Below are 15,166 nucleotides of genomic sequence, written 5' to 3' on the forward strand. Positions count from 1 at the left end.
CATTTTTCAGTACTAGATAGGTTATACATGGTTGCCAGTATAAGTGTTTGAGGAAGAACCCTGGAAATCCCAGTAAATTCTTAAAACTTGTATTGTGCTTGTTCAGTACTTTCTTTGACAGCAAAAAGTTAAAAGTCCAAATTGATTTCGCACAGATGGGTTTTACTGATAAATATTTCAGCATAATTTTTATTGCCTTACTTATCCATTTTGGTCAGACACGATGTTAATTTTTACTGTAACATTTATTTTAGTTACAGACAGTGGACTTTAACATCGCTTCTAAGTCTCTTCTTACAACAGCATCGTATGATAATCAGGGAGCGATTTACAATGTGATAGTGATACAGACCAATAAGACAACAGGAAGAAAAACAGCTGCTGCATACATTCCTCGTGTCTTTTACACCTGTGATTTACAGAGCACTGGGAATGATAAATGTGGCAAAACAGGTATTATGTTCAAGTGCGAATGACTGTAAAATGTCTATGCTTATTCTTATACTTTGATACTGTGGAACCCCACTATAATGTGATAATTGGGGTCCAAAAAATTGGATTGCGTTAATATTGGGGTCGCGTTAATGTGGGGTTTTACAGTATTTTACTTTTTTCAGAGAAAAACTCATTGGCACATATACATGTATTCATTTCTAATATATATGATGAATAGGGTATCAACACCGTTTATTATCTTGCCGTTGTGGCATGCAGTTCATCTATAATGCATGTGATTCCATTGAAAAATTGCACACAGATTTACAATATTCAATAATTTTTTCTCCAGATCATTGTATCTGAATTCAGTGTCTAATATATATACAGCATGAACTGAGTATCAACACCATTTACTTGCCGTCTGATATCGTACCATCAGGGCTTGTAATTAATCCATAATATATGTAATTCCATTGCAAAAATTGCATACAAATTTAAACTATTGAATAATTTTGTCACACATCATTATGTGTCTGAATTCAATGGGAAAATATAACAGCAAAATTAGGTTCAGAAAGATGAAGCAGGTGTACGGTTCATTACGTTCCAGGGTCTATGAATGCTGTCTGTACAAATTTCATACTGCTAAAATTTTCTCATATGCATTTCCGTGTACATTTATCCATTGCAAATTTCCAATAATTAACGCTTCAATGCCTATTTGTTTGAACAACTACAGCAAGAATAATTAACAATCAACACATGCTTTCATCGTCATATAACTTTTACTTCAGATTTTGTGAATATCGAAAGAAATGTGAAAACTACTATACTAATCATTGCAAAAAGTGCAGAGAACAACTTGCGTTTGTGAACTTGCTTTTCCATAATGGTAAAATATTTTTATAAAAAAATAGGAAATTAATAACGAGTTCATAAAAAACACCATACCCATGTAAAACCAGAGAACTAAGTGCAGTAGGCCTGCAATGGTCATGAGTCACTTTTATCAAAAAATTTAAGCTGAACGCATGTACAATTTCATACCCTTTCAGTTTCCAGCTAATAAAGAGGACATTATTTACTGGTCAATTGATTGCATCTAATAACACTGACAAGCCCAGCAAACATGTTGGTGGCTTTCGTTTTTTAATGTTTATTAAATTGTGAGAATCTTTTATCAACCACCGCATTGTCTGCTGCTTGGTTGTGTATGCATTTAAAGTAGAAACATATGTCGGCTATTATTTGAGCAACGATTTTATACAGAATTAATTGAAGACAATCACAAAGACAACTTACTGGCTTTACTCATGGATCAGTAATAAGTTTGTGATAACGTTTATTTTGGCATAACACTTCAAGAACCTGGTGATATTGTTAAATTTCAAGAGCCATGCCATGATCATATTAGAATCGAATTTATATGCAAACTCTTCCCCAAAATGATAGTAAACATTTTACACACTATTTCTCATAATTTTAAAAAAAGTATTTTTCCTGGTACAAGAAAAATACACATACATGTGTTGAAAATTTCAAGAACCATGCCACGATTGTATTATACATAGTATTATATTCGAGTTCATACATGATCTCTTCCCCAGAATGATAATACATTTTTTTTTGCGCAAAGTGCAGAGAACGAATTGCGTTTGTGAACTTGCTTTTCCATAGTGGTAAAATATTTAATATTTTATATTAAAAAAAATAGGAAATTAATAATGAGTTCATAAGCAAATCCCATACACATGTAAAACCTGAGAACTAAGTGCAGTATGCCTACAATGGTCACGAGTCATTTTTATAATTTTTTAAAAGTTGAATGCATGTACAATTTCATACCCTTTCAATTTCCAGCTACTAAAGTGGACATTATTTACTGGTCGACTGATTGCATCTAATAACACCGCCAAGCCCAGCAAACATGTTGGCGGCTTTTGTATTTTGATGTTTATTAAACTGTGAGAATCTTTTATCAACCACTGCATTGCATGCTGCTTGGTTGTGTATGCAGTTAAAGAAGAAACACATGTTGACTATTGTTTGAGCAACGATTGTATTCAGAATTAATTGAAGACAATCACAAAGACAACTTACTGACTTTACTCATGGACCAGTAATAAGTAACATATCCGATAATGTTTATTTTGGCATAACACTTCAAGAACCTGGTGAAATTGTTAAATTTCAGAAGCTTCGCCACGATCGTATTATATTAAAATTCATACGCGAATGCTTCCCCAAAATGATAACAAACGTTTTACACACTTTTTCTCGTACATAAAAATAATATTCTTTCCCGGTACGAGAAAAATGCACCTACATGTATTTAAAATTTCAGGAACCACGCCACGATCATATTAAATTTGAATTCATACACGATGTCTTCCCCATAATGATAATACATTTTTTATACACTATTTTATGTACTTTGAACAAAAAATATTTTTTCATGTGTGAATGAGTATACAGAATTTCGGGAGCAACGCCATGACTGCGTTATATCTGAATTTGCATTATAGTGGGGATTTTCGGTTTGACACAGAGATGATTTCTTTCCAAAGATTTGAATAAAGGATGCATATTATTTAAACCAAAACAAAAGTATTCAATTAAGTTTAGAAAAGCAAGATGCACAGCCTGACTGCAGGTTAGCTGTACCCATGCAGTTTTAAAAAAAATCCATTGAGAAAGAGTGAATCAAGTATAATGAGTTCACTCTCAGTTATAGTGTTTGAAAAAAAAGCCTAGATATTGATTAATTTTATAATTTTAACTACATCAGCTTTTTTCTTATTCAGTAAAAAAAAAATCAATTCCATCAGATCTGTTCTTTGTCTTTTGATTAACTTGTTGACATCTTACAGAAACAGTTGCTTTTTCACACACACACACACACACACACATTGTATAGGACAGTTTTTTACAGAACACACACACTTTTGAAGCTGATGAATAATTTTAAGTGCAGCAACCTTGGGAACAAGTACTTTAATTTACTGGGCAACAAGAATAATCTGTTGGGCTACCAGCTTTTCTAAAAGCTCGCTGCCCAAGGACACCACCCAAGTATTAAAAGAGCATGTAGAGAAAGGAAAAACCTTATTTAGATATTAGCATTATTGATACTTGGAACCACATTATGAATGGGGATACTAAGAGTGGATCTTAATGCAGTTCATGAAGACATACCCATTCACAGGTTTTCCTTGTTCTTAAATTTCATGTACGGGACAACAGCTACTAATTTAGGACACTCTCTTTCAGACTGAGTATCATTCTCTTGAGCTTTATGGGAGTTGTGTTGCTCTGCATTCATGACATCAAGCTGACTGATTGCAAGCACCATGTCAGTAAATGTTGTACCAAGACATGTAGTTGTTTATTTCATTGCTATTGTCATGGATTCCTTGACAACAAGGACAGATCTGCTCATTCCGTCAAAGCATTTAAGTCATTTGGGAGTTCTCATTCCTCCTGAACTGAGTCTGCCACTCTTGGTAAACAGTCTTGGAATCATCTTTATGGTGTCCTCCTTTCACTCAGAGTACCGGTATCAGATTTCATGCTGGGAATTTCTGTGCCTCTTTTGTCTCCTCAGTATGACACTGGGTTCCTTGTTTTGGCCTCTGTTTAGTGAGAACTCTGCAGCTGTTTCATCTAGTAATAACAGATCATTGCTTTCTCATCTGATGATGTAATCAATGCCTATATGCAATCCCATCTCATTAAAAGGGAGGACTGTACATTGTTTATGGTGGTTATCTTGCTGTAAATTACAATCTACTCTGATGCCAGCATAACTAACATGCTGGGGTGCCCAGCTACAGCCCTTTTTTTTGGGAAGTGAGGGAGATCTATATTCTTGACCAGAGGCTTTGGCCTTATTCACCTATAGTACAATCTTGCTTACTAGTCATTTTAGTTATGACAGGGAGTCTGCGGGAAATAAACACCTTGTCAATTGATCTGAACTCTCAACAGTTTTACCACAGCAGTTCATATTCATTCAAAATGTCTTTTGCTTTCACCAACAAGAACAGGTGTCTCTTCATGCTTAATCAGCCTTTGTATTGTAATCTATCTTCGTCTGACCCTTTATCCCAAGGTCATATTTAGGTCCTTATAAGGATTCTGAAGTGTGACTCAAGTTAACTGAGCTGATCAGAAGTGGGAGATTTTGTTCTTACCACTCAGGCAGAGAAGATTTTCTGCTGTCCTGGATATAATGAGTTACCTGTCTGCTTATGAGGAACAGCCCAGAACCAATGCATTCTTGCATGTATCAGCTTTGGAGGTTAGGATAGTAGACATTAGCATAGCATTTGAGCATAATTGCTTTCTAACTGACTTTATCTGGCCTTGGGCACTGAGGCAGCATTTGAACATAATTGCCTTCTAACTTTATCTGGCCTTAGCACTAATATAACATTTGAGCATAATTGCCTTTAACTGACTTTATCTGGGCTTGGTACAATCAACGGAGACAATTTTCTCTAGATGTTACCTCGGAGACCTTTCATCCCAAAGGTTTTTGTTTGACCTATAAGATACACTTGGCTGCCTTCCTGGATCATTCAACAGCTTCGCATAGATGCAGTAACTCTACTTCTGCAGGATTTATAGAAGAGAAATTTTCCAAATAGTCCATATCAGTATGCTTACCAAAACCTTATCTCTCGTCTTATTCGTAGCTAATGTACATTAGGGAACCAGAGATTGTGACTTCTCTAGGGTAAGGGGATGTACTCACTCCACTTTCCTATTCACTTAACATATTATCAGTGGGTAATGTTTTTGAAGAAGAAACCAAATTTTGGAGTAAATTATTCAAACCATATAGAGCATGTACAGCCATTCCACTAGCAACTGAGGTATGGATGAGATTTGGTGCCAATCCCTTTTCAGTCCTAAGGTGTTCACTCATGTCTGAATTCCACTTAGGTAGGCAGATGACATTTTAGCACTTGTCACTTGCCAATTCATCATCATATATGGCTAGCACTGTTAACAAAATTGTTTGACTTATTTTCCAAAACTAAAGAAAAGTTGATGAAATTTTATTGAAAGCATTGTGGCATGAAGGGTTTTTAAGTTTTACAAATGATGCCAAATATGACTGCTGTTACTAAACATGGAAAAATATTTAACATCTTTTATAAAACACAACTTAACATACTTTGATCAGAAGTGTCCTATCTTGAATGCTTTTCAGATTTATACAAATGCGACTGTTCCAATATCAAACATGGCTGCCAGTAGTAAAGGTAGAAAAATATTTACCTAACATTTAACACCCAAAACAGAATAGACCAACTTTGACACAAAGTATCCTACATATGGGCCTTTCATTATTGGGTAAATGATGCTGATGTGCCATTGAATATGAATGTAGGCACACAGACTTGAGAAACCTTGAAATATTTGTTTTCATATCATATGCAATCAACAGCACTGGAATTTTTTTATTCTAAAGCATCTTCCAATCTCAGATTTCTTCTTAGAGTAAAGTAAGTTAAGTTATCCAAGATGATTATTTAGAATCACAGGTTTGGGGCTATACAGAGTTCTTCTTTTTGCAGTAAACGTTTAAAAGTTTAAAACCAAATTATTTTCAGAATGGAGGATGCATACAATAAATAAGCTAAAAATACACATTGCGGATTATAATAAATGATTAATGAATTAAATATTTAAAAAAAGCTATAAAAGTAACACTCAAAGCTGATTATTATTTGAAAATTTAATTATCTCTATACGGCTTAAGTTTAAAGTACTAATGGTTAGCATGCTGGACTCCTACACAGATAAATGGTCAGCATGCTGTACTCCTACACAAATTAAGTGGTTAGCATGCTGGACTTCTGTGCAGATAAAATAGTTAGCATGGTGGACTCCTACACAGATAAATGGTCAGCATGCTGGACTCCTACACAGATAAATGGTCAGTATGCTGGACTCCTACACAAATTAAGTGGTCAGCATGCTGGACTCCTATGCAGATAAATTGGTTAGCATGCTGGACTCCTATGCATTTTATTGTCCTTGAGCATGACATTTTCTATCTCATTGCCCAACAAAAACTAAGGCTACTAGTGAGCCGAGCCTGATTAAACCAATGCACACCATACTAAGGAAAAAAGCCGTGTGAGAATTTACTCATAATGCAATGAAGTCTCTCGGCTAAAGAAATAAAAATAATAATAAACACAGCAATAATGCAACAATAAATGTGCATCAGAGTTTCTTTACAGAGTTAATTATATTCAAGAAAAATATTTTGATTTAAGAAGAAAATATTTCTTTTTAAAGCCATGTCCAAATTTATAAAGTTATTTGCCGAGAATTATTGATAAAAACTTGACCACATTTGTAATTTTTGAAAATTTTAAAGGCAGTGTCATAATTTTTATTTCAGCATAGAGTTTGACAACTGTTAGTATTACCATATTAAAGTACCAGGAATATAATTTAAAATATAATAATCCAATGTGCTTTCCCTTTGAAACATATCCATATTTAATTACAAACAGCAAAGAAATCCATGACCTTAAAATAATTGGTAATAATCCAGGATATTCAAATGGTGGGATTCAAACCACCAACTGCCTTAGCAATTGTTCACTACAGCTTCCTTAGGTGAAGGTCTCAATGGCATTGAAGTTATGACCCAGGAGAGGTAGTAAGGACAGGCTCAGAAATCTTTGTTTACTCCACTCCTTCTAATGTCATATAAGTATGTGTATTCAAACATTTCTGAGAAAAGATTCTGAGTTATGAATTAGGGCCATTCTCCCCAGGGGTTGGGGAAAGCAAGGGGACAATGCTGGTTGCATAATTGATGTGTTACAAGATTTTCTTTCCCATTACAGATTCAATATGTATGCAAATTGCATTCACAATCTGAATATCAGCTACCAAAATGAGCAATGACAGGCTCACTATCTGTGTACTTCTCTTAGTTTTTGTTAGATTCTTCACCAATGGATTTTCTACCTCCACTTGGGCTTTTTAATTTTCTGTGTTTTTCTCAAATATTCTAATTTTTTCTTACACCATTGATAAAGTTTCTAAGGCCTGTGATATAACTAACATTATTAATGGTATAACTAACATTATTAATGGATGTTATTACTGAAACAAAATAGTGCAGTTGATAAAAGTTATTAACAAAAACATGGACTTGAAAGCACATGGCAGAAAAAGTTGCTGGCAAACCAACACTAGGTCTTGAGCAGTCCCTCATTAAAAATCTCTAGTTCAGGATTGTAACTGTCAACCATGTTAAGTACCAAACCACATTACTGGGAGACATGCAGTGTGTATGGAATAGCAATACAGCAAGAATAGCCCAATGTAATGAATCACATTGGAGTGGGAACAATAAAAAAAGGTTTTTTTTATATATATATATAAAAAATGCTGTTTTGAAAAGGTAAAAAGAAATAACACAAAATTTCACCTTGCTTTCTTACAACCCATATTTTATACACATTAGTTATGATGTTGGCCATGGACTCCATAGTGATACTGCATTATATCTGGAATTACTTTATAATGAAGGCATATTGGAGATTGAGAGAAATTACACAAACCAGTCAGGAAAATAAAATGAATATGTTCAACACTATTTAATGTTTGTGTGGTTGAACATTTAATAATGAGTCAGATAGGGCATAAGTGGGTAGAAACAGTAAGAAATACAAAGATCCCTGTAATTAAGAGATATTTTAAATATTTTAAATTTTCCTGGTGTGGAGAATTTGGAAAAGTGAGAGTATTCTCTCAGAGCAAAATTGAGAAAAGAGATGCATATTTCTAAAGCACTATCATCCACTAGTGCTTGTAACATGTCAGTGATTACTTTCTTTCATTTTCCTGGACAGTGTGCACGATTTAAGATTTGTTCATTGACAGTAAATTGTGGTTTTCCAAATTAGCAGCATATGGTAACAGTTGTACTAAATAAATTTGTAATAAGATCAATTTCACAACCATAATTCATATAATGTTGCTCATCTTTTGTCAACACACCAACATATGGTAGCAGCATCTTTCATTCATCTTTCACTTGACAAAATGAATCCCTGTGATTGTGATCTTGTTTTATGCATTCCCATTGGTCATTGAAAGAAATGGGCTTGTTGTAGAGCATGTGACACTTGACACTCTGAATGCCTGTGATCTAGTTTCCCATTGGTCTGAGGAAGAAATGGGTTTGTTGTAGTACATTTGGCAGTTGTTTCTGTTGGCTAACAATAAAAAAAATATGGCAAGTGTAAAGAATCAAACCAGTTGCTATTCTTGTTGCATACTACATGTATATTGATTTGTAGGGTAATTATTAAGCAAAAATCTCATGTAGAAAGTTTAATTTCTCAGACAGTTTAGACAAAATAGTACTAGTATTGGATTAACAATAATGTAAACCATAATGATGTGAAGTCTGTTAAACATGGTTAAGTTTGTGGTCAAGGGTGGCCAAATACATGTACTAGAAAGCTGACAGACAACAAGCCACCAGATGTAGTAACACATCAATACCATGATAGGTTTGATTTATCAAATTACAAAACACCATAACAAAATAAAAAATGTTTGATTAAAACAGATTAAATAAGTGTTAACATATATCATATATCACACTTTCCACTGGCAAGATTGATGGTGTTTTGCAATCTTGGAGGCAGATGCACTGAGTTACCAGGCAACCAGAAAAATCTGCTGGGCAACCAGTTTTTCAAGCAGGTTGATCAGGGACAGCCTTGGAGTTTCAAAATGTTTCTTCCCTTTAACAATAAAGCTTTGGGACATGCTTCTTAGCAGTCTTGTATCAAAATATAAAGTCAAAACAGATTGTTATCCCCTGACCATCAAATATGCAGTTTCCCTACAAGGACATTTTGAAGCAGGATAAACTCACTTTTAAAGGGCAACAAACTGTTGTTAGTATTTCTTGTTTTTCTGCTATTTAACAGTTTACAAAAGTATGAATTTTTTAAAGCAAAATGTCATGATGTAAAGGGGCAGTTTCATTATAGGTGCAGTAGGGTTTCACTGTTTGGAAGGCACAGTGCATTTTGTACAAGGCAACTGTGTTAAAATAAATTCACACTGTCTGTGATTGAATTTCATCAAAATGTTTCCATACCAAAAATATCCCAAGTATAATCATGATTTCTGTTATGAATTAAATGTATGTGAAAAATCTACATTTTTTAAACATGGATTTGGAGACTTCTTGAAGTGTTAATGTTTGTATTTAATTCTTAACTTTTTGATTTTTATGCAGGTGTTGCAGCTGTGATTCTTGCCACATTAGGAGGAATTATTGGTGTTTTCTTGTGCTTCATGGGTCACCGCTTCTTTAAAATTGGTAACTTGTTTTCATATGACAGAAATGCAGTCTGAATAATGTTCATTCATTGATTTTTAAAAAAAAGATTGTTTTAGTCATATCTGTTTTTAGAAATGCTTTTAAAATGTAAATACTGCCTGATTAATTCACCTGTCTTTTAGGCCATGTGAACTTATGGCATTACCCTGCATACATTTGCATCGTATTATATTTGTCATGCATCAAAATGTTTGTTTTAAACCTCTTATAAAAATTGCAGGTTTAATCCAGATAGACTTGATAGGAATATTTTTTGTATGACATGGTCTACCAAAATTATGTTCTGACAGGCTTTTCTAACAAGTGTGGATTCTGTATGAAGAAAAATGGAAAAGCTATGGTAATATTCTCCAAATTTGCTGAGTCACTATTGATCAGTCCTGATAAAAATGTTTCTTTGGATATGGCCTATCAAAATTGTGTTTAGTGGTTTTCTTAGCAGTAAGTGGATAAAACTGTTGTTGACTTCGTCTCTAGAACGACTGCTAATTTCAATCAGACATGTTAGGACATGTTTTATTTGGATTGGTTCTCCTAGTAATGATGTGGCTTTCATAACAACCAAGCGAAAACCTATTTGAAGCTTCTTCTCCATAACAGCTGAGCCAGTTTTGATCAGTCTTGGTAGAAATGTTAGTTAACCTAGAAACATTGTGGTTGTCATTGTAATCATATGGAAAACCAAGTTGACATTGTTTCCATGGCTCATGAGCCAATTTTGCTTAAATTTGGTTCAAAAGATTTGCAGGACATACTGTACATGAATTTAGTGGACAATGACTTCCTTCACTGTGTTGTATCTTCCTTAGGAACTAGGAAGAAAATATTTTTTCAGCTGCTCCATAACAGCTGAGTCAGTATTGATGAAACTTGGTTGGAAATTAGTACAGGACATGCTATGGCAGAAATGTGTTTGCATTAATGATTGGAAATTAGTACAGGACATGCTATGGCAGAATTGTGTTTGCATTGATGGTTGGAAATTAGTACAGGACATGCTATGGCAGAAATGTGTTTGCATTGATGTTTGGAAATTAGTACAGGACATGCTATGGCAGAATTGTGTTTGCATTGATGATTGGAAATTAGTACAGGACATGCTATGGCAGAATTGTGTTTGCATTGATGATTGGAAATTAGTACAGGACATGCTATGGCAGAATTGTGTTTGCATTGATGATTGGAAATTAGTATAGGACATGCTATGGCAGAATTGTGTTTGCATTGATGATTGGAAATTAGTACAGGACATGCTATGGCAGAATTGTGTTTGCATTGATGATTGGAAATTAATACAGGACATGCTATGGCAGAATTGTGTTTGCATTGATGATTGGAAATTAATACAGGACATGCTATGGCAGAATTGTGTTTGCATTGATGATTGGAAATTAGTACAGGACATGCTATGGCAGAATTGTGTTTGCATTGATGATTGGAAATTAGTACAGGACATGCTATGGCAGAATTGTGTTTGCATTGATGGTTGGAAATTAGTACAGGACATGCTATGGCAGAATTGTGTTTGCATTGATGATTGGAAATTAGTACAGGACATGCTATGGCAGAATTGTGTTTGCATTGATGGTTGGAAATTAGTACAGGACATGCTATGGCAGAATTGTGTTTGCATTGATGATTGGAAATTAGTACAGTACATGCTATGGCAGAATTGTGTTTGCATTGATGGTTGGAAATTAGTACAGGACATGCTATGGCAGAATTGTGTTTGCATTGATGATTGGAAATTAGTACAGGACATGCTATGGCAGAATTGTGTTTGCATTGATGATTGGAAATTAGTACAGGACATGCTATGGCAAAATTGTGTTTGCATTGATGATTGGAAATTAGTACAGTACATGCTATGGCAGAATTGTGTTTGCATTGATGATTGGAAATTAGTACAGGACATGCTATGGCAGAATTGTGTTTGCATTGATGATTGGAAATTAGTACAGTACATGCTATGGCAGAATTGTGTTTGCATTGATGATTGGAAATTAGTACAGGACATGCTATGGCAGAATTGTGTTTGCATTGATGATTGGAAATTAGTACAGTACATGCTATGGCATAATTGTGTTTGCATTGATGATTGGAAATTAGTACAGGACATGCTATGGCAGAATTGTGTTTGCATTGATGGTTGGAAATTAGTACAGGACATGCTATGGCAGAATTGTGTTTGCATTGATGATTGGAAATTAGTACAGTACATGCTATGGCAGAATTGTGTTTGCATTGATGATTGGAAATTAGTACAGTACATGCTATGGCAGAATTGTGTTTGCATTGATGATTGGAAATTAGTACAGTACATGCTATGGCAGAATTGTGTTTGCATTGATGATTGGAAATTAGTACAGGACATGCTATGGCAGAATTGTGTTTGCATTGATGGTTGGAAATTAGTACAGGACATGCTATGGCAGAATTGTGTTTGCATTGATGATTGGAAATTAGTACAGTACATGCTATGGCAGAATTGTGTTTGCATTGATGATTGGAAATTAGTACAGGACATGCTATGGCAGAATTGTGTTTGCATTGATGATTGGAAATTAGTACAGGACATGCTATGGCAGAATTGTGTTTGCATTGATGATTGGAAATTAGTACAGTACATGCTATGGCAGAATTGTGTTTGCATTGATGATTGGAAATTAGTACAGTACATGCTATGGCAGAATTGTGTTTGCATTGATGATTGGAAATTAGTACAGTACATGCTATGGCAGAATTGTGTTTGCATTGATGATTGGAAATTAGTACAGTACATGCTATGGCAGAATTGTGTTTGCATTGATGATTGGAAATTAGTACAGGACATGCTATGGCAGAATTGTGTTTGCATTGATGATTGGAAATTAGTACAGTACATGCTATGGCAGAATTGTGTTTGCATTTATATTCTTAAAAGTATTGTGTATGACATGGCAAGCACATGGAAAATCAATTTTGATCAACCTTGGTAAGATTGTTTCTTTTTACTTTTTACACTTGACTATGTGTTTGTTTGGACTTTTTACACTAGTCTTTGTGTTTCTTTGGACTTTTTACACTAGACTTTGTGTTTCTTTGGACTTGTTATACTAAACTTTGTGTATAAGTTCTCTTAACAACAGTGTGGTTTCCTTTGCAGAGTGATGGAAAACCTATTTTCCACATCATCTCCAGAACAACTGAGCCAATTTTATTAAACTTGGTAGATACAATTCTTAGGAAAATTGCTATTTTAGAATTTATTTTGCCAGTTGGCACTCCAAGCAATGGTTGTAACATCCATAGCAAACCGGTAGAAAACCTGTTTTCAACTTCTCAAGTAAACTGTCTCCAATGCAGCAGAGTCAAATTTGATCAAGTTTGGTTGGAATGTACCATAGGATATGTTGTGCAAGATGTTGTATTTTAGGTGACTTACCTGGCAAGGGTATGGTTTCCATGGCAACCAGGTATAAAGCCTATGCATTATTTTCTTGTCCTATCAAATATGGCTATTGTTACTAATACATAACAAGAGTATTATGAATGACATTATATACCCACACAGTTTAATAGTCATCTTTGTTGGCTGTATAAGGTATGGTTGACTGAAAAGTATTAACCGGTGGGTTTTAGTGACTGCAACCTTTAGTCAAGGTGTTAAGTTTTGGATGTAACTTAATGTGCAGAAACCATTATTTTCTTATTAGGCTTACCTTGACAATGGCCTTGGACCATTAGACTCAGAATCCATGTTTCTTTAGTATTCTTAAGTGCAAGCCATTCACAAAGTTTAGTCAGTGAACTTGCTCTGGAACAGACATTCTGCAAAATCAGTTTTTCTTTGAACAATAAACTTGACTGTTGGTCCTTTTGACCACAGAGTCATAAACCTTTTTCATACATTAAGTGTAAGCTCTCCACAAACTTTTGTCAAGGGACCTGGTCAAGAACAAAAATTGTATGCAGAAACTATTTTTTGTATTTCAGTAGCAGTAGCCTTCACCTTTGGCCTTTTGACCCCAAAATCAACAGGCTTTTTTCTTGCCCTATGTGCAATTCACCATAAAGTTTGGTCCAGGTATGTGAGTTAATGTAAATGTTCTAAACCATTTTTATTGTTTCAGTCAGTGACCTCAACCTATGTTCTTTTGACCTCAAAAACAATATGGTTCTTCCTTACCCTAAGTGCGGATGAGTCACAGAATTTGTGAACAGTAGATGGTGCGCTCAAGTTACTATGGAGAAACTATTTTTCGTATTTCAGGCATAGTGAATTTGACTTTTGACCCTGAAATCATAAGGGTTCTTTATTGCTCCAGGTGAAAGCCATGCACCAATTCTGGTAACTCTTGATGGTATTGAACTCCTGTTCTTATGCAGAAACTATTTTTCTTCGTTTGGTAGCAGTGACCTTGATGTTTGACATTTGACCTTTTGACCCTCAAATCAAAGGCTTCTTCCTTACCACAAGTGTGCAAGCCACCACATACATAGTGGAGTCATTTTGCAGGTTACACCGACCCAGACCTTTAGTCATTTAAGTTTGAAATCAATAGGTTATGTCCTTACTCCCATGTGCACAAACCTTTTAACTTTATATGGTGTACATTTTGGTTATGGCTTGCAAATGTGATTGGTAACAGATGGATGAATGGGTAACATGATAATATGCTCTGGCATGTGGCAGGTATATAAAAATGTTAAAAAGATGACTTTCTCTTAAATATTGTCTAATCTTATCCGACCAAGTATGATAGGTTGAGTCCTAGCATGGAGGACACCTTTCACATTCATTAAGAAGAAGTCAGTGAACCATCTAATCCAGCTAAAGTTACTCAGAAAATAAACTCAGTTAAATAACATGTCAAATTCCACCAATTTCTATCCAATAGGTGTAAATGATCCTGACACGTGTCTTCCAACCTGAAGTACCTGCCTTATTGCACATTTGCCTTTTAGGCCAATGAATGTCGGGTGTGTGATATCAGGACCACCATGGCCGCTTGTTTTAATGGACAAAAGACTGTAATATGATGAGAGCATTTAATACATTCAGCAGTAAGAAGTAGTTGTCTTCTTATAAGACATAGCATTTCTAAGTCATAACTTAAAGTGACATTTGTGTTTCAGGATTTATGAAACTACTCGGAGCCTACACATATCTTTTATGTTATTGTTTTGTTTCCAGAAAATTTTCTATTTGGGTTTCTGGGGTTTGGTCTCATTTTCTACCAAGTGATGGCCATTTCCACTTCTATGCCAGAAATAGGTAAGATCATTTCATATGTTTACAAGAGCATGTTTTCAATAAATATATAAACAAGTACATACATAGAATAA

The 15,166-nt window shown here is 34.7% G+C and overlaps 1 protein-coding gene across 2 annotated transcripts in view; it reads left to right on the plus strand.

Moving 5' to 3' along the window:
* LOC149785808 (transmembrane 7 superfamily member 3-like) overlaps positions 1-15,166 on the plus strand; it is a 61,605-nt gene that overhangs the window by 15,367 nt on the left and 31,072 nt on the right. For both annotated transcript variants that reach the window (XM_089979746.1, XM_089979747.1), the window contains exons 4-6: positions 255-453; positions 9,734-9,817; positions 15,015-15,095. In XM_089979746.1, the coding sequence (XP_089835872.1) occupies positions 255-453; positions 9,734-9,817; positions 15,015-15,095 (364 nt within the window). The remainder of the gene's footprint in view (positions 1-254; positions 454-9,733; positions 9,818-15,014; positions 15,096-15,166) is intronic.

Source organism: Sinohyriopsis cumingii, chromosome 13, assembly GCF_028554795.1.
Source record: "Sinohyriopsis cumingii isolate HCF-2022 chromosome 13, ASM2855479v2, whole genome shotgun sequence".
In the NCBI taxonomy this organism is placed as follows: Eukaryota; Metazoa; Mollusca; class Bivalvia; order Unionida; family Unionidae; genus Sinohyriopsis; species Sinohyriopsis cumingii.